At 42.4% G+C, this 24,361-nt stretch overlaps 1 protein-coding gene across 6 annotated transcripts in view; it reads right to left on the reverse strand.

Moving 5' to 3' along the window:
- baiap2a (BAR/IMD domain containing adaptor protein 2a) overlaps window positions 1-23,132 on the reverse strand; it is a 93,678-nt gene extending 70,546 nt beyond the window's left edge. For all 6 annotated transcript variants that reach the window (XM_050068371.1, XM_050068375.1, XM_050068370.1 and 3 more), the window contains exons 1-2: window positions 22,913-23,132; window positions 3,325-3,400 (exon numbers count right to left, since the gene is read on the reverse strand). In XM_050068371.1, coding sequence (XP_049924328.1) covers window positions 3,325-3,400; window positions 22,913-22,984 — 148 coding nt within the window. In that variant the 5' untranslated portion in view covers window positions 22,985-23,132. The remainder of the gene's footprint in view (window positions 1-3,324; window positions 3,401-22,912) is intronic.
- Window positions 23,133-24,361: the final 1,229 nt, after the last annotated feature.

A 24,361-nucleotide genomic window follows, 5' to 3' on the forward strand; every position in this document is an offset into this window, starting at 1 on the left:
AGATAGTCAGAAGCTAAAGCCGAACTATAAGCTACAGATCACAGTGTAAAAGTGAACCACCACATCACTGCTGATCGCCACACAAGACAATGAATATAAAGGGAAACTTTGCTGATATTGAACCAGCTGTGTGGCATCACAGTGTGTGCAGATGAATGGTGTTTGGCTTCGCCCCTGTGCTGCTGCAAGCCCGCGATTGGACGCACAGGGATCTCCAGGAGAAGTCAAACAACGTTCATCTGCGCACTCTGCGATGACACACAGCTGGTTCAATATCAGCAAAGTTTCCCTGCTTCCCTTCACTGGTTCCTGTACAGCAGGGTCGGTCTTTGTTTCACTGTTATAATCATTAAAAAGCAAAAGCAGCATGTGTATACATTCAGTAGGCTGTATCTTCAGTAGCTAGCTAGCTAACGCTACACTCTTCAGGGTCTGCTTTTGGTTTTGGAACAGGGAAGAAACTTATATCTTTTTCCAACCTCTCCAGGTAACAAGTATCATTAATACACGACGTGCCCCAGGCACAACATTTAGCTCCAAATCCACATAACCAGCTTGAAAATGAAGGAAGTCTGAAACGACTGCATTAGAGTCAATGGAGCACAGCTGTGTTGTTGTCGGACCCTGGTCTGCATCGGTCCGATGCTACGTTACGATTGGCCAGTCTACGTCCAAGGGTGGGAATTAGCGAAGGGTCAATTGATCAAACAAGTCTTTGCATTAAAAAAGAACATTGCTTCATTACCAGGCAACTAGCTGTGCTCTGTATGCTAACATTAGCAATATGTGCTCCTACCCTGCCTGTCTGCACTGATATTAGAGGAGCAGTAAAAAGTGCAGCAACTTTGCAGCAGGTCTTCAGTTAAATTGTTATGGTTGTTATAAAGAAAAGGACCATAAATCATTGAACTGACATTATACTATGATAATACAATGGTTACTGCAATTATTAAATCTTTGTGTGGGTGTCTTTTGTTGCTTGTACATAATCGCCATGGTCTTCCAAAACCTGTTTGTAGGGGCCATGTAGCCCTAAGCCCACCCCTCTATCCTAACAAGAATCAGGACACTGCACACCTTGATGTGAACTCGCAAAACGGAGGGGTAAGGGCTAAGTGGTAGGGGCAAGGGGTGTGTTGGGATTGGGCCTTTCTCTCTAGCATTAAACGAAAGGTGTAATTGTAACTGCAATTGCCTTTATAATCTAGCAGGTTCACCTAATTGCTCAAATAAATAGGGTTTCACGCTTACAAGAGAGTTCAAGGTTCAAAGATGCCACATGTATGCACAGATGTGCATATCTAAGCGTGCACACACAAAATGCTTGACCTCTGCTCTAGATCCTCAGGATACACAAAAACAATCAGTGAGGTTAATCCTAATCAGCAGCCATATCTCCTCTTCTCTCATGCTGACTGAATAAAGATCAAGAGTACTCCTGGTTGCCCAGATCAATATCCACCTCAGTCCCTATTATTCTAACTGCTGCTGTGCTGGCCAACAAAAGGTCACACAGGGCAGAGTCTGCTTCCAGTGATTTCTGCCCGACTGCCATACAGCCTGCCAATCGGCCCATCTCCAGTGAGTAATGGCCGCTGCATTTAGAGGTGAATTCAACAGCGGTCCAGGTGACAGATGGGCCCTGTGCCTGCAGACAGCTGCCAGGTGAGAGACACATTTACAACAATAGCCTGGCAGGGGCAGGCTAATTCCAGCAGACAAATGCAGCCCTTGCGATAGAGGAAGTCTTCTATGCTGGAAGCCTCGCAGCTCCGCTCCGAGGCTGAGGGACATATGCTAATGCTAATCCCAATTACAGCTGAGTCAACGGCAGAAGACGAGATGCGTTTCCTCCTTCCTCTCTCTTGCTGGGGAAACACCTGAGAACTGAGAGCAGAGCCTCAAGAGCATCACGGCTGATTTCTCCTCATTATGCCAAACAGACCCCCTGCCTGCCTTGATGTGGAAAGTGTGCATGAATGTGTATATGCGAGTTTGCACATGTGCGGTAGGGGCTTGCGCGAGTGGGAGCGAGTGGGAGCTACGGCAGATTTTTCAAAGCGATCTCCAAGCAACAGACTCTTTCTACTTGTCGATGCTGCTGCTGCTGTAGCGTGTGAGAGAGTGTATGTCTGTGTGTGCCGCTGAAGGGTGGCTGAGTAGATAAGCTGGATCTATACGGATACTTTACTTCTGTCTAATGAAATGTGAGGCGAGGGGCTCACAGAGACAGACGGAGAGGATTATCGGATCTCTGATTGCAAGGCAGACAGACAACTGGTAGAGGGAGGGGCACGTCTCAAAGCTACTGATCCATCACTCATACCTCACTCTAGAGAAGAGGTGCAAGAACCCTACATCACTTAATCAGGACAACGATCATTTCCTGTACCTACAGCATCCTCATCATGCTGTCAGGGGAGTTGTATAATAAGTTCCAGGCTGTGTTTGGCAGGCAGTTGGAGTCATTCAGTTGTATGCATCTGTTGCTTTTACACTTACCAAACGCTGTGAGATTTTTCAACTCACTGCTGTGTTGGAAAAGCTGGATCGTGTCCATATCCAGATCAAGCAGGCCTACCCATGAAGCCCTTTTGGCATTTCTGGTGTTGAATAATTTCAGTGATTGCACCATATGGGTGGAAGTGTGTCCTCCCATTCCCCTGCCCCCGCAAATCAGAGCCTCTTAGTCCCTTGGGTCGAGCCAATCCTGCAAAGTGGGTCTTTAATGGCTCAGCGAGTCCCTACCAGTCTGTCTCCTACCTACACCAAGGCTGGGATTAGTTACTGTGTGTGTCAGGGAAAAGAAGCACAGGCTTGGGGAGGGGGTGAGGAGGGCACTAATTGCTGGATTAGTTTGACTGAGGGGGTTCGGTCTTGTGTTAAGGTTGAGGGGCATTTTGGGGGAAAGTCTTGAGGCATTGTTATTGAGTCAAAAATCCTGGTGCACCACTGTAAGTGTTTGAGCAGCGACAAACATAAATCCACATGTTTTCCTTTGTGAATCTGACTGCTGACAGTGACCCATGAGCCTCACTTGTGCATCAGATTCAAGGCCTTTTGTATTTCTCTGAATCCACATCCACAATAGTATACAAGTGGTGTCAGAGGCTGTGCACCGCATGATAAGGCCTGCCCATTTGACAAGACCATAAATACTGTCCTTTTTTAGGCAAGGCAAAAAGAAAGATATTCAGAAAGGTAGATATACACATGAAAGTGAGAGACAGAAAGAGACAGAGAGAGTGCTGGCTTGGCTGTGTGCCTAAACCTGCAGCGAAACAGGGAGCACAGAGAAAATAAATGAGAAAAAAAAGGACTTACTGGCAAGGGCCTTCTCATAGTTCTTCCCCATGGCAACGAAGTTCCGTAAGCAGGGGTTGAACTGCTCCATGATGGTCTGAAAGAGAAAACAAGAGACAAATGGGAGGTGGAGGTTTCACTTATCAGCAGAGAGAGCGGGGGTCAAGGGCAGAGAAGAAAGACTTGCACCTTGCTCTATTCAGTCTCCCTCTGGCTCTCTTTCTCTCTCCGACATACACAAACCTCCTTGAGCCATGCAAAATGTGCCTCACACGGAGCGAACAGCCATCGACGGAATCTTTGGACACACTAAGTGGTTGTCTTGAATGTTAATGCGAGCCTCCACCCACATCCTGCCCTCTTATAGTGCGAAACAGTACAGGTGGGATGAGGCGGAAGAGGCTGGGGGTTGATGACGGAGGCAGAGGAGTGGGAGAGGTACTCGTGGACTGAAAAGTGACTGTGAAATTTGCACCGACCGGAATGCATGTAGTTATCCTAGAGCTTAAGATGATGGACGCAAAGGCTCATTGTGGCTGCCAGAGAACAAAGCAGATTCTACAGATGAACATAATAGCCTATATAATGCTGCTGACCATAATTCATAAGCATCTGGCTGTAAGGCTGGGAGATATGATGAAAAATATATATCACAAAACATTTGACCATCGAAATTAACATTGCAACAATACTGTGGAGTTGACTCCACAAAAATTTTAGACAATGAGATTTCTGATAAATAATCATCAGGAATGGTGATATAAGGACTAAAGCCCCTTTCCCACTGGACAAAAACCCACTAACATCTAGCTTTTGTATTTAGTGGGAAAGGCTACAACGAGCATTCACTCCAAAAACAAATGACTGCAGTGGTCACGAATATTTATCGGCTCTGGCTCCGATCAGCTCCGATTGGCAGTAATGGAAATACCACGCCTCGACTGATGCACTAATTTTCGCCCCTTATCACACCATCCATCTTCAACCAAGCAGCGCTCAAACATTGTTCCACATTAGTCGGCATAATGATCCATGCTGCTGTCTACTGTTTACTAACCTGTTTTTGGCAGTGTTCATGACACCTAACGTGACACACCAGAGAACAAGCAGAAAGGAATATTCATCTACTGCAGAGCTACTGGCAATGGGGAAGAAGTCTATCACCTATTTTTGCTGGTTTTCCAACATTTAATAACCTCCATATACACAGGGTATAAGGGTATACATGGGTGAAGGCAAAGAACAGCTACAATATGGTAAGTTCAGAAAATTACATCACTTTACTCTAATGCAGCCTTTTAAACCAGAAAACACTTACAATATGACAATATCCAAAATCTAAGACGATATCAAGTCTCGTATCATGATAGAGATATTGCGATGCTCTTATCTAGATTTAAAAATACTGCTATAAAATGTATGCATTTATATACTGCAAGTACCTTACAACAACAATCTCATTTTCATCATGACAAGAAGAAACTGAGCAGATTTTCTTTGTTATGACCGCTGTAATATGCTGCATTACTGAAAAGACGCAGTATCACACTAAACTGCTGGCAGAGTTGGTTTAAATGCAGACAATGCGTGATGCCTGACACCGTCGTTTCCTCTACTTCTCCTCTACCTCTCCTTCCTCCTCCTGTGCTCCTCCAGGGCTTCCTCCAATTAGCCGGTCCCCAGTCAGCTAGTCAGGAACAGCCAGGGGACAGAGAGACAACCACAACACTGCTGCTGCAGCAGCAGCCCCTACATAAGCCATCAATACTGCAGGAGAACACTTAATAATCTACTTCTCGTCTGGATTCACACTGTGGCAGAATAATATGGCAATGTGCCACCAGTCTCAACCTGAAACAACCCCGGCAGCACATCCTAAAAATCATATGCCTCTTAACATCAGTCAGGCCTTGGCGTTTTTTCTTTTGTCTTCATCTTGCTGTCTGTCTTTTGTTTTTAATGAGAGCCAAGGTTTGGATAGGACGGTATACGTGTGCGTGTGTGCTTGCTGTGATGTGTATCCCGTCAGGAGTCGAAGTTCAAGTGGCTTGAGTGCAGAACAACCCACCCACAGTAGAAGCACCAGTGAGTCAGACATACAACAATGATACTTTCATTACCAGCAGTAACTATTTTACTATGCAGCTCTGTGACTACGCTTGCATCTAAAGCCGGTACAGCAAAAACTGGACTGGATTATAAAAATAGGGACACAATGAAAAAAAGCTGAAGTCAGTCATCACCAAATTGAGCATAGCGTTAGTTCAGGCAGGACACCATGCCAAGCTCCGCTCACATCCCAACTACATCAGTTGATCTCAAACAGCCCAATCAACTGATGGAGCAGCTGATTGATGGAAGGGAGTCAGCTGATAGATCACATGATTCCTCTCTATGCAACCAATTGGCGAATCTCATTCAGGGCCCTGTATTTAAACTGCTCTGGCCTGCATACTGTTGCTGCTTTCTCTGCAAGCTGCTTTGCAACCTGTCCCCACCCCAGCTCCTCCTTTTCATGTTGTGCCTGACTTGTCAATGTCATTTCTGTTTGCCACTGATGCTGCTCTGTTCCCGGGAGTCTTTGCTGCTGCTCTCCCTGCCTTAGGCTTTCCATGTAGGCGCATGGAAGGGTAGGGGGGTTTCTTTCTCTGCCTCAGGCTTTCCTTGTTTACACATGGAAGGGCAGAGAGGTGTGCTCCCACCACTTTAGGCTTTCAATGTAGGAGCGTGGAAGAGGCTTTCTGCGCAGGAAATGAGGAAAGGCAGAGAGGCCCCAGAACAGAGCCATACTGGCAAATATAATACTACAAATGGAAATGAAGTTTTCTTTGACGAAAGTGTTCCAGACTGAAAAGGTGCAGCTTCACCTTATGTAAAGAGTTTTTGCTTGCAGATTAAAAGGTCTGTTAATCAACACAAGAATGAGAATAAAGCAATTGTCTCTAGGGCTGCAATTAAACATTATTTTGCAGTATTGTTTAATCTCCCAATTATTTTCTAAATGAAACTAATTAATTGTTTTGTCTACAGAGTCTTACATAGCTTGTTCTATTTTTACCAATGGCTGAAACTTAAAGATATTCAGTTCACCATTACATACCACAGAAAAAGCATCAAATCCACATTTGAGAGGCTGGAACCAGCAAATATTTTGCTTTGCAGTTACTCAATTACCAAATTAGCTTGTCTTGTCATCTTAATAGTTTCCGCCTTGAAGGTATACAATGCAGTAATAGGCTTCTGTTTCCAAACAGTAAAGGTGGTAAACGTGAAAGCCAACCCCAGCCTTGTCTGCTTGGCATTTCCCTTTGCTATATTTGCATTTTTTTCGGCACAGTGTCCGTGACTTTTGTAGCTTCCTCTTGGATGTGTGCTGCTCACAGTCTGGCACCTGGTTGCTACTATTTCATAAAGACCCCAACTCTCCTGTGCGCTGTGCCCAGGAATGCCTTGAACACAGCAAAATAAGAAAAAAAAATAAGAATATAAAGGCAGCGGGTGAAGTCTCTGCATATAAATACACTGCCATACAATTCTAGTGGGCCATAAGCAATGATTGAGAAGGATTACTTTTGTACTTCTACATTGTTTTTTTAGGAACATCTTGCATTGTATACCTTTAAATTCTGGACATGGTCATTGTGGCAGAAAATGTAAATAAGTAACAAGAGTAAGCAAAAATACAAGTGAGGTGTTATTCAGGTTCCCATGGCTATTGGCTGGCTGAACTCAAAGGTCACCCATCCTCCCTGTTAAGTTCCTGTCTGTTAACTGGGTCTAGCCCTGGAGCAAAATGGACTCACATCAAATCCGCTGCGCACAGACTCAGCAGCTCTCGGGAACACAGTGAAATTCTGGAGAGAAACTTCTTTTGAAAACAGTTGTTCCCGATGGATAAAAAACGTGAAAAAAAAAAAGACAGCACACTAATACTGCAGCATCTTGAACACAAAGCTGATTGCTTTTTACAGAGGGCACAGTGTCAGCGTATTGTTTTACACAAACGTATTCCAACGCTACGACGAGGAGACAGCGGAATGAGCTTCATAAACCCCTCTAACAGCAACTCATGTTTAAATCAGCTCCCTTTATTTACCATCTGGCTCCGTTAGTCTAATATACTAGAAGAATAGGAGCATAATTGGGGAGAATCCCATCTTCAAGCACACACAGCGCTCGTATAAAGAGGTATCCCCGCTGTCTCTGCCTCTGGGAAGATAAAAGACTTACACATCCCTCAGGACCTCGCTAAGGAAATGTTTATACCTAAATGTTCCTTCGCTCTGCCTCATTCTGATGTAAAACGCATCTCATAGATGGGGGTAGGGTCACATGAGTGCGTGCAAATCACACACATGCGCACACATTCATGCATCGGCGCGTACTCGTGCACACACCTACATTAATACAAGGCTTCATAATAAAGAGTGGTGGTGTTTCAAACTGGTGGGAGGATTACATAACAAAGCAAAGCCCTGTGCAGCATCATTACGGCACACTCTCCCACTGAGGAGGCCAAAGGTAGCTGACACAGGGCCGACCGCCTTTCTTACACATACTGTACACACACACACACACACACACGCTGACCCACTGCCACTGAATAAACACACAGAAAACACATGCAGTTACAGAACATAAAGCATTAGATGATTAGCTACAGATATATTATATAAGAGGCATAATTTGCAGCAGCATGCAGCTGAGGGGAAGAACAGAGATTAAAAAAAAACAACAGTGAGGTAGTTTCTTCCTTCATCTCTTCCCATTGTTGCTAAATTTGTCATCCCAGTTCTCTTGTACTACATTGTTACCCTAATTGTGGCAGCTAATTGGGAAATGGGGCCAGGAGGCACTTGAAGTTGTGTGACAGGAAGTGCAAGAGAGAAACCGAGAGAGAGTCAGAGAGGAAAACCAAAAGAGAGACAGAGAGAAAGATCAATCAAGTGATTGAGTAGAAAACTGCGAGGATGGAATACTTAAAGAATTACAAGGAAAGGTGTACAGGCAATCATTTACCGTGTATCCCCTCCCATTTAAACTCTCCTCTGTATCATTTTTCACTTAAAGAAATAATAAAATTGGAAATGTGTCACGGCTGAAGTGTAATCGTTCCCTTTCCAGAGACAGAGAAGCTGTCCATTTTGCAAACGCCTGAACGAGGACTGAATGAATTCATTATCAGCACTCGGGGCACAAAAATTAAAGCTGACAATTAAAAAGAGGGCAGAGAAATGTCTTCCTACAAAAAGAATCAAATCTGTTTGACACCAATTTGTGCTGTGGAGAGAGACAGGGAGAATGTAGAGAACTTGGGGAGCACAAGCATAAAGGCCGCAGATAAGGGACAACACGGGATTAAAATGAATTTCTCCTCGGCGTGGAAGTCGCAATTGAATCAAGGTCAGTGAGTGCATATGAAATAGATTGTTGATTTTAACTACGGGGTTATGCATCCATCTCCGCTCACTCTGCTCTCTCTCGCACACACACACATGCACAAACAGTAATGACATGCAAAGGGAGTAATTTCAAAGTAACACCAGCTGATTAGAACCGGGGGGAATCACGCGCAATCAGAAGCCAGGATGCCATCATCATCTGTTCCTTCACGCCTTCCCTGCGCTCCTTCCTCCTCATTCCCTATTCTACATGGCAACCAGCCGCAGGCCTGAAAATGCCCAGGATCAGATGAGCACTGTAGCCACCAATTACTGTATTTGAGAGGACTGTAGGGGCAACGTTGTGTGGTGACAGAAAGCAGAGGCTGCTGGGCCTAATGATGTAATCAGGGGGGTATGTAAAGAAAGAGGATAATGTACGGATGGAATTATGACAACCGTACAGTCAGTCTTTTCTTTCCTAATAAGAAGCAGTGCGAGTTTATGAGAGGTGTCAGTCAGCTGGATGACTGGCTGAGACCTGAAGCATAAACTAATTACTTTCCAGAGAAAAAATAGTCAGGTTGCAGAGGAATCTCCTTCCTGGTTGACCCCACCTATGAGGAACAAGAATGGACCAGGAAGAGACATGTCAAGATTTGAGTGTCTCACCACCTCGGCTGAGCGGTTTCCTAGGGGAAACCCTGCGTTAACACATTGGCACACTGAAGCAGGCTGCAACATATCGTCTAAAGAAAAAACTGCTAATTGTGCCATATAACGCTTTGATGTCATTATGTGAAGCTAAAAGGATAAAGCTAGTGGCTAGAGTGTTTACTGTAAAGAAACACAGCAAGCCAGGGGAAAAGCCTGGGAGACACTATTATATTTTTCGTCCAGTTAACAGTTTTAAAAATTAACTTTGCAGTATGCAAACATGGACAGGTAATTATCTGCAATTAAATAAAGTTACAATTACGACCACTAACTAACTGGTCGTAATTGCCTCGAGGCAAGGTATTGCAAATCTATTGCTCTGCATCTACCACACTGCATAGGTCAGTCGATTGAAAACATTTTGGAAACCTTCAGTGCTATTTATTTGGATTACACTGCAGTAGACTGTCCAGTGTACTCTATATAGATGAGTATTTGTGGTTGGGGTCTTTAACCACATCTGAAACATCCAAACCTTTCCACTCAACAGAATAATTTGGTTACTGCCATTGTACTCAGATCAGCCTGTCAAATACACGCTGCTTTCAGGAGAATGTCGGAAATATCAGAATTAGGAGAGGAAAACGTTGGAACAAATTATCCATTAACAATGGATAGGAACAATTGGGACTGTCTGTGATTTCTGAAATGCTGTGTTAAAAGGTAAGCGCACAGAGAAGCTCTCAAAAACTAAGTGTATAAGTTCACCACATATTGAACTATAAATTAAATGTATTATTGCTAGGGTTGCAGCAGCATGAGATTTTCACAGTACCATAATTGTCTCAGAGATTATAGCGGTTTCACAGTATCACGATAACACAGAATTATTATTATTATCAGTCAGAATGACCCTTAAAGGAACCAAAACAGAATGGTTATTTTTGGTTGAACGAATCTTTTATTATTTTTATTAACATTTGAAACCATTTTTTGTAACGGAAGTATGTATATTTTCACTTTTGAAAATACATAAAATAAGGGTGAGTTACTCTATCCAGTTGCTTTTTTCCCCCCAATATCGTAGATAAGCAGTACACAGTACAATAACTGTCAATTTTCATATCACGGTATACCCTAGAAACCAGTGTACTGTTGCAACCCTAATTATTGCATTCAAAGTGTATAAGCAGTTTTTGACAGGGTGTTTACAGATGTCAAATTGAAGCTTTTTTTTAATGACCTTTCCAAGATCATTTTTAAACAAAGAAGTCATCTTTTTCTTATCAAAGCACCCAAGCATTGCAGATACTGTAAATATAACGCCTCGCCTCGTTTATGTATGTGACTGGTGTACACAGAATATACAGATGGTGCCTCTAGTGTCCAACGCAAGGAAGTGCATTTCTTTCCAGATGGATAGAAACCTGATACAAACTACCTATAGCCATGGGAAAGAGGCTAATTTTGTCCATTTTTCACCATCCAGTAGTTAAGAATATCACATGGAACATTACCAGGACAAATACAGGACCAATACTGTATGGTAACAAATAAATGAAGATGCTGGCCTACCATCTACGTATCATGTTTTGTGAAATATTTCATCAAAAAAGACGGCTCAACGAGTCATAATGACGATCTGACTGTATATAATGTATAACCATATTTTAGCAGATTAACATTACTCAGATTAACAGTGTGTTCAAACTAGATAAACAAGTTATTTTCAGTCAGAAAAATTCACTTGACAATCAACAGGAAATATTGAAGGAAATAGTCTGTTAGCTCGTTAGCAGCCTCTTAGCTAAGCTAGCACACTGTCATACTGTCTCTCCGAAATCCACAGCAAAAGTTACATTTTTTGAACGTACTCAAGGCAATATCCTGACCGAAATATTACGAGGGGAGGAGTTTCACAGGCACGTCAGATATTCCCATAGGAAGGAATGGACTTCCGGTTGCCTCATCTCCGTAAACGAACACAAGTGGAAACGAGGCATAAAGGTACATATATGTTAGGGATGGGGGATAAAAATCGATATAGCATAGTATCACAATATTTTTGTGTGGCAATATCATATCGTCACACAGTGCCAAGCATTGATTTTTTATTATATAAATGATTAATATGACAGATACAAATTAATCTTAAGGTAGCCTACTAGAGTAATATAATCAATTGCTTTTTCAGTCCACTGGATACATTTTGCTGCTGCAAATTACAAAGTTTTTTTTTGTTTATTTAAAATTGCAATAATATTGTATAGCGACTTAAGTATTGTGATAATATTGTATCATAAATCCTCTGGTGATTCCAACCCCTGATATATGTAGTCACAGGGAGATGGTAGGTTTTGTGTAAGAGTATGGTTATTAGCATGAGTTAGGTTCATCTACATTTTGCCAACAGTGCAAGTATAAAATAAAAAGACAGCACTGAGTTCAGTGGTATGTTTAAATATTTGTAACAGCTGAAATATGGACTGTTACGGAGAAGAGCTTGACTCATTTTTAGAAAAATAAATTAAAGGTGGATAAATACAATTACATAAAATGTACGTGGCATTTACAACCTCCTACAATTCAAATTTAAGACAACCTTAATGACTTTAAAGGCCTAATGTTTATATAACTGAATTTTAAGACTATTTAAGAACCTAAAGCTACCCTGTTTCAACTTTTATGTGTACTGACAAGAGTGGAGTAGGTGTGGGTATTTAAGGCCAGTCTGGATTTACAGTTGTTTATTTCTGGTTCAGGGTTCTTCTCCCAAGTGAGTCAATTTAGTAGCACAGCACATCATAAATTGTTCACATAACTGAGAATGTCAGACTCATATGCTATATTGGAGAGACAGCAGCCACTTGTGAGAGCTTGCATTCCACACAAATCTTATTACATTTCGCCAGAAGAATGCCAATTTAATTTAAAGTTCATGCTCAACATAAACTGAAGTCAGTGTTTTGACTTTTCCTCATAAGGGATAGTGGCAAGCTTCAGTTGAATCATAGATTTGCAAATCAGCATCAGTTCCCTGCAAATTAGTGGCATTTTCATGAGTTATCGAAGGGACCACACAGCGGGGGATGTTGGGTACAAGGAGTCTACAAACTCACCGCAGAGCTACTGTTCAAGTGAAGGGAACACAGCCAACTTCTTACTGCAACACAGTTTAAAGACACGTTGGAGGACCTTCTAAAGTACACACATCCATACAGAAACCACACACTGACTGTCACATGCTAGTTCCGGAGCAAAGTCCAGGTATACACTATGAGTAGATGCCAAGAAGAAGTTTGTCCTTCTTGCATACCTAAAGCCTTACTAATACTGCAGTAGCCAAAGCATGTGCTTTCAGCAGAAGCCAGGGTGAACATCAGATCCAAGAATACCACGTGAATATCTGTGTCCTTTCCAAGTTGTAGTGAGGAGAGCAAACTTTTCAACATCGTGAGCTGAGAGAAGAGGGTCGGCACAGTTTGAGAGAAGCTCTCGTGTTATTTTGTTACAGCAGTGTACAGAGTATGTTACTGCACATCAGTAATGTCAAACACAGACAGCAATCCATAGGCGTTCTTCTAACTCCACAAAGTGCCAGGCAATTCTTTGTTTGTTGATGCAGCAAATACTGACAGTTTCAGCACTTGCTGAAGATAATGATGTAGCCTATTTCATGCAGACACAAACTGAATAAAATGGGTAATGCTTACATGCCAGATTGATGATCTTTAAAGCTTTCCTAAATTTAGCAGCACTCAATGGAATTCCTTTCTCTTGGGAAAGTTGGGGAAAGTTTTGTCTCCTCTGACTTGGATAAACAACTAAATGAGAGTCATTTCTCCGGAGTGTCAGAGACAGTGCAAATAAAAAGCTGGCCTCTTGTGATCTCATTGTCCAGCTCAAGTAAACAACATTAAGCACTAGTTATTACAGTTAGCTTATTAGTGGCTCAAATCCAATTATGGGTTGTAGCCATTGAAGTCGTATTGCAACTCATGACCTAGCAGAATCTCAAAGACAACCAGACAAGTATCTCAGCGCTCCACTGTCAGTTTAAAGGGTAAGTTTGGTATTTTCACACTGGAGCCATTTTGTCCCTTAATTTTGAATCTAAGTGACCATTGGAAACAACAGTTTATGAAATTGGTCCAGTATTGAGTGACACCTCTGCAGCCAACAGCCCCGAAACAGGCTGCAATATAACTAATCGAGGCATGTTTGCACTGTTGATTTACATCCACCACAAGTGCCTGTTTTTGCCATTGATATGTTCAGATTATTGATTTAAGCGTGTGCCACTTTATGAAAAGGGTCCCTACAGAGGAAGACCTTTTTGTTAAAGAGTAAGAGCCTTTTTATTTTTACCAGAAGCAGCCCAGAATTCACTATCACTGAATCCCCCATTAAAATAAACTGTTATTTAATCATCATTAAGCACAGTTCATTCAAAGTTTGGTCTGCTTCATTTCAAGATGGAATAATTCAGCAAGTGCAAAAAGGTTTCATTAACCCAAATCTGTCAGAATACTCTTTTAATTGTTTTAAATTGCGACTTCAGTATTTCTCAACCTGGCCCCTATTTTCCCATGTTTCTGTGTCTAAGTGACTAACAGGAACTGTGTTATCTTTAAAGTGGTCCAGTATTGAGCAACACCTCTGCAGTCAGCAGCTGCAAAACAGGCTGCAATGTAACGACATGGGGCAATTATGCACCTTCAATGTACAGTACATCCACTAAAAGTACTTGTTTTGACCACAGTGTCTGACAACATTATGGAAAGGACCCATACTGATAGGGATGGGGCCGATCCGATCCCGTATCGGTATCGGGTTCCGATACCAACGTAATTCACGGATCGGAAATTTCCGATCCACCTGCGGAAATTTCCGATCCACGAGCCGCGCCTGTGCTTTCACGTTGTCTGCTGGAATGATATGATGATTGCTACATAGTAGTGTTGCACTGACAGCAGTACTAAAACACGACGGTACATATGATACCATAATGTTGGAGTACTGTAGTACTACGGTACCTCAGGTACCACTACAGTGGGATAAGATCAAAGTCCAATTGCAAGAGGGTGAGTGTCCATGCGGCGTCCAATAACGGCGCGCGGTGTCCACCTGGCACTGCCGCTGCAGTGGTTTGTATCCAGTGACATTTAAGGTATGAACTGAGCTACTGAGTATCTTTAAGCAGTGAAAGTTATTATTAATTTATTTTTACTTGTAGGCTAGATTTGTTTATATATGCTACAGTGATTTGTTTTCCACTACAGAGCACTACGGTGCGAGCATTTTACTCGCATTTGCGACTACAAATAGTTTTGTGCAAGACAAAATAAATCATTCAGCAAGCTGTGCGAGTACAGATTTCAACCAGCAGCAGAAACTAAAGGCAAATCCTGCCGGTTGTGGGTTGAACGGGGGTCACAGACACAGACGGGAATGTGAATATGGCAAAGGCTCATAGTGCTGCGCGGCGCAAGAACGGTTTACCGGCGACAGAGAAGTCCAACTCCAAGTCCAATAATGTCCTCTTGTTGGCGTCATGACTGCCCAGAAGTACCTGAACAGCCGAGCGGTGGCAGCACACAGGTATGTGATGTGTCAGAGGAGAAACGAGCTGTTCACATTTCTCTCTTTGTGTCAGTAGTGGCCCACAAACCTCACCGCACTTTAGGGACTGTTCTTTACTTATGAAGGGACTTGTCAGGGGAGGAGGGTGGCTGGTTGATTTTTATTTCATTTATTTATTTTATTTTGATCCCCCCTATGTTAATCACTTATTGATGCTGTTTTTGAAGTATGAATAAGTCAATAAGTAATTTATTCCATTGAAATATCATTGATGTATTATAGAAAAGTGATTTATCTTTTTATAAATGACAAAAGGCACATCTGCCTCATTTTCGCTGTGGTATCGTGATACTACTCAGAACCATGATACTTTCACTGGTATCGTACAGTGGGTCCCAATTTTGGTACCGTGACAACACTACTACATAGTAGTGTCTACTTGATTTGTATCTGTGCTGTTCAGATTAATATGACAGGTACTTTTTGTTTTTTGATAGTGTATATTGCACTAGTAGTTTAACACTGTCTTGGAATTTAATAAATATTGACAATCAATTTGAAACCCTTACAGCTGCATATTTGTTTTCAGGATGGGATTTTTCCTGTGAACAGGATTTCCTGCTTTTCTGACCTTATACTTACCTCAAGTTGCCTTTTGGGACATACATGCATACATACGTACATGTCATACTTGCCTGTAGAGAGGAGTTTATTACAGCCTCATATAAAATCAACAATAATGATAATAATAAAATTAAAGCAAACAGAGCTCTGGTATCGGAATAGTATCGGTATCGGCAGATATCCAAATTCAGGTATCGGGATTGGATTGGAAGTGAAAAAATGTGGATCGGTGCATCCCTACATACTGAGATAGACCTTTTTGTTAAAGAGTAAAATCCTTTTTGTTTATCCAGAAACAGTGCCAAAATCACTTTTGCCAAGGCCACCAGACTCCATTTAAATAATCAGTAATTTTGTTATCGTAAAATACACTTCATTCAAAATCATCAGAAACAAAAAAAAAATGTACAAAATCTGTCTTGGTTTGTCTTTCCACGGTTCCAACAATCAGCAGCTATGGTTTGGTTGAAATAAATTCTTAATTCACCCAATTAGATGTGGAAATATGCTGCTTCTATTCACGCTAAAATCACTGTTTATTTAAGTGGAGTCTGATGGAATTGCTGAGGGTGATTTCAAGGCGGTTTCTGGTTAAGCTTAAAGGATCTTACACTTTAACAAAAAGGTCTTATGTAATTATGTTGTTTTTGCAAATGTGAACATATAACAATAGAAGAAGATTCTGCTTATCCAATAATGGTTCTGAATCTACCTGATTTACATTGTGAAATGTTAAACAAGGAAATTCAACTGTTGGATGCATGCAAAATGATGCATCTCCATCATCATGAATCTTTAGTCACGCTCCATGCTCTTTCCTTTTTCCGCCATGCTAACACGCAAAACTGTGTGACATGTGAAAGCTAAGGGTAGAGGAGAAAGGCACAGGCCTATCATTTGTGACAATCTTCCATCTGCTTGCAACGCAGAAGGCAAATATCAACTGTTCACGTGTGCTGTATCTGTAAACTTCCTGCAAGTCGACAACACATGGAGGACAATGCACGCCACGTCATGTGGAAGTAAGCTGCTTAGTCATGCCGAAGGTGCCTCCCACCATGCAAGAAAAAAAGCATTCCTTAGACTTCCGTATTTGTCACCAACAGATACATTATTAGTGTCACAATTTTGTGAAGTCATTCACAACTGGACAAGCTGTAAGGTTTTATGACCCCACAGTCATCTACAAGAGGTCTCAGGCAGAGGAGGAAAATCCAAGCTCCCTCTCATGCAGGTTCCTTGTCCTGCCCCCACCTTCGAACTGCAGTGTCTCCTTCTGCCAGCGCACAACAAATCATTTGCTCACCAGAGACCAACTATTTACTGTGTTTGTTTGCTTTTCTGTCATCTGCAGCCAGTGTGACCCCCTCCCCACTCAGCCCGCCATCAGCCACTCAACTAACCCAACACAGGCGCTGGTTACCACAGCAACCAAGACCCAGACTTATTTGCTAGCTTTAGTTCTTTGACCAGCAAAACACCCATTCATTTTGGGCGGAGGAGAGACATGCATTGCTCTGCAATCTCTCAAAATATTGTCCTAATCAATTGTGAAAGACTCAGAAAGCAGGGAGGTAATAAACAGACAGCTGAGGCTGTTGTTTGTCTAAATGACCATCAGATGAAATAAACAACACATTGTGCAATGACGGACTTCATTTCCGTGTGGGTGGGTTCGATGAAGAGGATATCAGCAAATTCACATTTTGCATGCCAGCTTTAAAGCGTTCAGGAAGGTTGTTTATGAATTATGGATGTATTGTGTGAGGGTCCCACTGCTGACCTCCTCCTTGCAACATTGAGATTTCCACACAGCCCTACACAGATAGACAACAATACATCTAGTGCTTAACAAATGTAAACTCAAAGTACATTTATATCTGCTGCTTAAGTGTCCCAAGGTGCAGATCTTTCTAAGTGCTCAGTCAATTTGAATGTGACGTAAAGTTGGCACTGTTTTTCATTGTCTTTTTTATTTCATACTAATGCATCTCAGTGAGCTTGTGACAGAAATGTACATCCTGCAGTATTGTCAATTAATAGATACTTTGTGCAGGGGCAATCACATAAATCACATAAATGCATTTTGAATTAAAACCATAAAGAAACTGGAAGTTGGAGGCTGCCGTAACACTGAGTGTGTCGGCTGAATTAGTCATTTTACATCCCAATGGCAAAGTTTCGCAGTGTGTAAATGTCCTTACTGAAAGGAACATTCAAACCATGTGGGCATGCAAGCTACATTTCCTACTTTCAGCACAATAACATGACTGGTGTGGGTCTCAGAGAAGCTGTGGTTGCCTGCTCAGCGAGCCTAGTGGGTGGAGTGTGGCCAATGCTACTGAAAGTAGCAGCATCTGCCACAGAGACATACAGTACCACTAGCCACAGGCATCTTAACTGTAGCCCGTGACCCGTAAATGTAAGGCCATTGTCCACTGCTTCAGCACTAACTGAAATGTTCTGTCTTCTCCTCTGTGTGTCTCTTTCAGTCTGTGTAATTATAGCTTCACCCTCCACAGTAATTAGGGACTATTTCAACAAGGATGTGGAATGTCTCCATCTATTTTTCCTTCTCTTCATCTCCTTCTGTCTTCCACCCCCACAATAAAGCATTTTAAGGCTCCCTATAAAGCAAATAAAATTCTTATGTGTGCTGTTTTTCGTGGCGGATAAGTAATATTTTGGACGATCGCCATGTTAACAAGGTGACTTCAAAAATCAACCTTTCCTGTCAGTTTGGCTGTGAAGCTTCTCTGCAGTCAATACAGTGCAGCCTTGGATTCAGCACTGAACATCTCCAGTCTCTGTCCTTGAAAAAAAAAAAACAGTGATGAGTAAAAGAAAAGAGAGAATGTCTCTAAACCATCCGCCCCCGGACGTGCAGAGAAGGTGGGTGTGTGGAGCAATAGTCCTCTCTCTGCATCGCAGTCAAAGGCACAGGGAACAAATGTGCTGTTCCACAGGCAATGAATGTTATGATATCTCCTGCAGTGCATAATGCAATCTTTTCAAGGCCCCGGGCACCAGCAGGCATAAACTTGTTGAAACACTATATTCTGGAGGCAGATGTTCAGGAGCTGAAGTCATTTAAAACTCCATTAAATCGCATATTATAAGGCAAGTGGCGCCTGATGTGATATGCTGCCAGAAAAAAAAAGGTAAATAAAGTGATGGATGGCATCATCCTTCAAGTGACTCCAGTCCAGACGACTTCTTGATGCGAGACCACACAGCTCTGTATATACAGCAGACAGGGCTGGTTTACTCTGGACCCCTTATGGCCTTTTTACGAAGCACTTCTTCACCAATTACCACAGGTTCAACATCTTACTTTTATCTCTGTCTGAAACAAAAATCCATCACTCTTCCTCCCTCTCACTCGCCTTCTCCAGCCCTTCACCAACTGCAAGTCTTTTAGCACAATGATATGACAGAAACACATAAGAATAATGGCACGTTGTTGCTAAGAGACCACCTGTTCAGATCTCCCACATGAGATTGTGGTGAAACTGTAGTCCTCTTATCATTTTCAGAATATCATTCATTCGAGTGTAGTGAATGTCACGACAATATTGCAACTGAGAGAGAAACCTATTACATAACAGGGCGTCTTTTAGGCAGAAAAACTGATTTTAGATCTGTGATTTTTTTATCATACAGCGTACTGCAGCAGCATCAGACCCATAACACAGTGAGGATCCTTTAACAAGAGAGTATTGAGTATCACGCTTGAGCCGGGTAACATCAAACAACTATTTTGCCTTCTTCATAACAGCCATTTGAGAAAATGGCATCCGCTGTTTTCCAGGCTGTGTTGACAATAAGGGAGTGGCGCTGCATGGGAAAATGAGTGTTGTCCTGAGGGCTGATAGAGACCAGACACGCCCTTCTAGTCCTTACCTGCTAGGGTGTGTTCAGAACCTGCACTGCATGTATCGAGCACAAAACACACAAGGCTGTCTGTGACAAAGACTTTGAATAAATACAAGTAAAAGTTATATTGTGCTACAGGGTGTGTTCAACTGTTTCCGAAACCTTTGGGATTAAAGTTTACTGTGTAAACCGTGGTAGCGACTAAAAGTTTCATTATTGACTGATTTAAAAGTGCTGAATGAAACTCTAGAGAAAGATAGCTGATTGGTGCTTTGGTGCAACCATCAACCCAAAGATCTGGTGTTTGACGACTTGGGAATGAGACTCTACAATCCAATCTTTGTCCAGAGTCGCATCCAGCACCTTTAACACACAGCCCCATTCTTCCTCAGCCTCTAGTCTCATTAATCTGTTTGTTCTCTTCAGTGTGTCCTCCCCCCAGAAGCCAGGTCGGCGATCAGACTCTATCCATCGGTATGTTAAGAGGCTTGACCCGGGACACCACCTCTCTCAGACACCCAGTGACGAGGCCAGCTGGTGGAAATGACTGTGGTGCACGCACACACACAAAAACGCAAGCACCGAGTGTCAGTCTTAAGTATCTGTCTCACCCCGTCAGCGCGGGAATGACTCGATGCCAATCGTCACGTCTGGAACTGCATGTCTATGTGAGGGAGGAGAACTGAAGTGAGTCAGAGAGGATCACGCTGGGATTGCTGGGTTTTACCGCGTTGACTCCCCTGTTGATTAAGATAAAGTCATCTCGAGAAACTAAGGAGTGCCTGTGGCCTTTACCAAAAGGGAACAAGGCTTGCAGCGAGATGCTGAATCTCCAGTCTCGCCCTCACCGTACTTACAGTCCCAGCCCTGTTAAACACACACGCTCAACTGGGCTAACATGAGTCACAGCCGTGCAGTTACCCCCCTCTCCTCCCCTGCGATTACTCAGTATCTGCCCAGCTGCTGGCTGCACAGACTTTGCAGCCACCGTATGTTTTTACATCTCCTCTTCCTCAGGAGAGGTCTGCTTGCATACAAAGCAGACAAACACAATTACTGTCTACGGAGGCATTCAAATGTGTATCCAGGAGAGAAATGGGCAGGGTTATAGCGGGCAGCCAGTGTTGCGGAAGTCCCATTTGCTTTCCCCCCCAAACTTATTGTTAGGTGACTTGCTGTTGGAGCTTCTCCAACAATTGAAGGTGCATGACAGTCTTCATAATCATCAATTAGCATCTGCATTTTAAAACGGTAAAACGGAAGAAAGAGACAAAGGTAAAACGCTGTGAACATCAATATTGAGTCTCACTCTGCACTATGTTAAAAAATATCCAAACAGTGCGCGCTGCTGTCTGTGCCACTAATGATGGGGTGAACTCAGTTTTCAGTGTACTTTTAGATTTTGGATAAATTTTGCATCTTTACTTACATAAGGGTTTTTTTTCCCCTAATTTTAATACTTATGCAACAAGCCTTGCAGCTCCTACATTTCCCTCAATGTGGCTGACAAGCATGGGAAATTAAAGTTGAGACTGCACTTCAACCTATGAGGATGTGTCATTTTACATCCAAACTAACAGCCGCAGATTTCAGTGACAAAACATGCCCACCTATCCCTATGAAAAATAGCATCACTTCAAGGTAAACTCACGCAGTATACTGTGAAAGACTGATGCTTTCATCACTGAGATATGGTGGGAGCCGGACTGAACCCATCTCTTTAAATATTAAAGCACGCTAAAAAAAAAAAAAAAAAAAAATGTTTTTATACACTGCAGGGTTGGTGAGGAAAGCAAAAGAGTGCCAAACAAGCAGAGGCTATATGACACTCTCCGTGACCTACTAGCTTTTGCCACGAGGTCAACTCCCCAGAGTGGAAGAGGGACTCTGCCTCTCCGCTCCGCCCGCCTATCAGCGCTCCCGGCTGTCAGGACTCTGACGGGGTGCTTTCCTCCCCAGAGACAGAGCCCCACTGCTCGGCTCTGCGCTCCAACGAGCAAGACCATCTACGAAGAGACCTGTCGCCCCCTCCCCGAAGGGTTCAGGATCCAGACACCTACAGTGTGTCTATGTTGATTAACCCACATCAGTAGGTGTAAACACTTGGACAAACCCCGACAGAGCATGGCGTACAATTCACAATGGACGATACACTGTAGGCTGCGTGACCAATTTGGGACAGAAATAGCCACCTGAAACATTTGCCTCCCTTGTTGGCTCTAAAAGAAGCTCCAGTCGCTCTCTGCTCATCTGACCTCCTTTCTGATAGATGTCTATTCCCTGCAGGAGGACGAGCAGCTACCCTCTGCCCATTCTTGGCCTTCTGTTGGGGGGACTACAGCTGGCTTAGGGTGCAGGGGCATTAAAAGTAGTAATTACTAGGAATATATTGAAAGATACTTCCTCTAGTGTGGGTGAGCTCTAATCAAAACAGAAACTTGGAATGGTCACACAGGTGTGGAGCTCTCATAGCATGAAGTGCTGCGAACATTCCTTCAGTAGGGTGCCTGCAACCCGGAAACAAAGTCACAGAAGCAAAGCCCGGGGTGAGTTCTCATGAATGGTATTGCAAATGCTGCTGGAATGATTTGTCGATTAATGGATCGGTTGCTCCACAGTTACGCAGCAACCATTTTCATTATTAATTAAATGCTCCAGTCATGTATCAGCCAACAATGGAAAGCGTTAAAAGATGACAAATCCCCATATTAACTCCCCATTAGCTGCTTCTCTTCGGTTTGAATGCATTCCTATTTTGGACGGCTGGTTGGACTAAATAAACCAATTTGAAGACATCATTTTGGCACCGAGAAATTGTGATGGACATTTTTCCTTCCATTTCATAGATAAAATGATCGAATAATAAAAATCCTTAAATGCACCAGCAGCAATCCACTCTACTCTTCTTTCACTGAGAGTCTTTCCCCCAGTATTGAAGCTTATTGCAGGCAAAGTTCACACAGGTTTTGAAGGCAGAACAGGTTTGAATGTGGAAATCCCTATGGGGCAAATGTTTACTTGTTGCAACAGATAAGCCCAACCTTCTCTGCCCGTCACACACTCACTTCTGGAATGCAATATGTCCCCATTTTTGCAAGAGAAATGCACTAATATGTCAGGAATAGCCTTGAGTACTATCAGAGCAGTAGGTGGACTGTGTGAATAAAAGACAGGCCTACATGTAGAAGAGACAGTGAGTGAGTGACTTTGATTTTCTAAGCAGGGGTGGGGGGGCAGTTTCAGCTGAGGTGTTGCCTCGTGGATTATTATGTAAAGGTGAGGACAGAGCATTTGAGTCAACTAATATAAAAAAAAGCAAGTGAGCTGCTGCGCCTCTCCCTGAAGAGATTATCGCTGACAAAAAACACAAGGCTTTGAACGCGTCTTGGCTGATAAATAATAAGTCTGATTCATGGTGGTATTACACTGACAGCTGGGATCATATCATGATACGCGCTCCAAAACTTTATTAATTAGTTCAACCTTACCTTATAGACATTTTCCGTCAAGCGGTGAACCTCGTCGGTGCGAGACATCGTGAAATCTTCAGCCAGGACCATAAACGGTTTTTTCCTTCAAACGAGTATCCGCGGAAAATGAGAGGAAACGGGGTTAAATACACGAGTTGGATCAAACAAAAGGCGAGGCGACGCGCCCGTGAGAGTGAGACGATGCAGCGCTCCCGAAACCCCACTCCAACTAAACACACCTTCCCTCTCCACAGCTGACAGCCCGCTGATGCCTTCACGGACTCCACGGCGGCTCAGTTTCTCTCAGACGCGTTACAGAGGCGTTCAAAGATACAGTCAGAAATACACAGAAACAACAAAAAGGACACTATAACATTTACACAAGGTTGCAAAATATAAAATACCATATACTTATAACTAGAAACACACAGTGCACCAGTGCAAGGCAATATAATGGACCACCAAATATTAAAAAAAACAAAAAACGGAAATACTATCTATCTATCTATATATCTACTTATTTATATATGTATGTTCAGTTCATGCATTCACTGCATCAATTTATGGTCTAAATGTTAGGGGAATGCACAATAATATCAGCACTTTAACAATTTAACAATTATGCAATCTTCGTTTTTACCTTTTTCTTCTTTAGTATGATTATTGTTATTAATAAGGGAGGTGTCTTCATAAGCCATTTTGGGCTTCTAACCTCTCCTGCACAATGTTTTGACCTTTAATTTCCTTTTCCTGCATTTTCTATACATGTATGTGTAAATAAACTAAACTAAAACAAAATTTCAACAGTAGTGGTTGATATTGGGTTTAAAATGAAATATCAGAATCGTCCAACATGCTGATAATACCGGTACGTCATCGGTATCGGTTAAAATCGGCCTTAAAATGAGCTATCTGAATCAGCCAATATGCTTTTTTTTCGTAATTTGCACAATAAATGAATATTACATACATTAAACAGTATTGTATTTCATGTCTCCATCTGCTGGTGGGCAGTCACGAGGAGTATGCATACATAATGTGATGTTAATTCTGCTACAAAAGAGACTCGATGATCACTGAAATTAGGTACGGAAAAAAGAATTTATCGTCATCGGTATCGTTTATTGGTCAAATGTGTTGTTACATATCTGCATATCAGATATGGGGGGAAAAATCAGTATCATGCATCCATAGTACATGTCTTTAATTTTATCAAAATAAAAGTTCTCTGCTACTTTCATGTTTTTATTCAGGGGAAATGCATATGCCTTAAATATTGGGGGACTACAATGAAGACTACACTTATGTCTAATTCTGCAATTTCCTTCTAATGTACTTGGAGTGTTATTTGCAGTATAGTGAACTCCAGTTATGAAAGTGTTAAGTAATGATGGTGAAGACATTCATGTGTAAGGTTGGAGTGATTAATCAAATCGACAAAACTAAGTTTTTAATAATCCTTCAGGA

The sequence above is a fragment of the Epinephelus moara genome, chromosome 18, assembly GCF_006386435.1.
Source record: "Epinephelus moara isolate mb chromosome 18, YSFRI_EMoa_1.0, whole genome shotgun sequence".
Lineage (NCBI taxonomy): Eukaryota > Metazoa > Chordata > Actinopteri > Perciformes > Serranidae > Epinephelus > Epinephelus moara.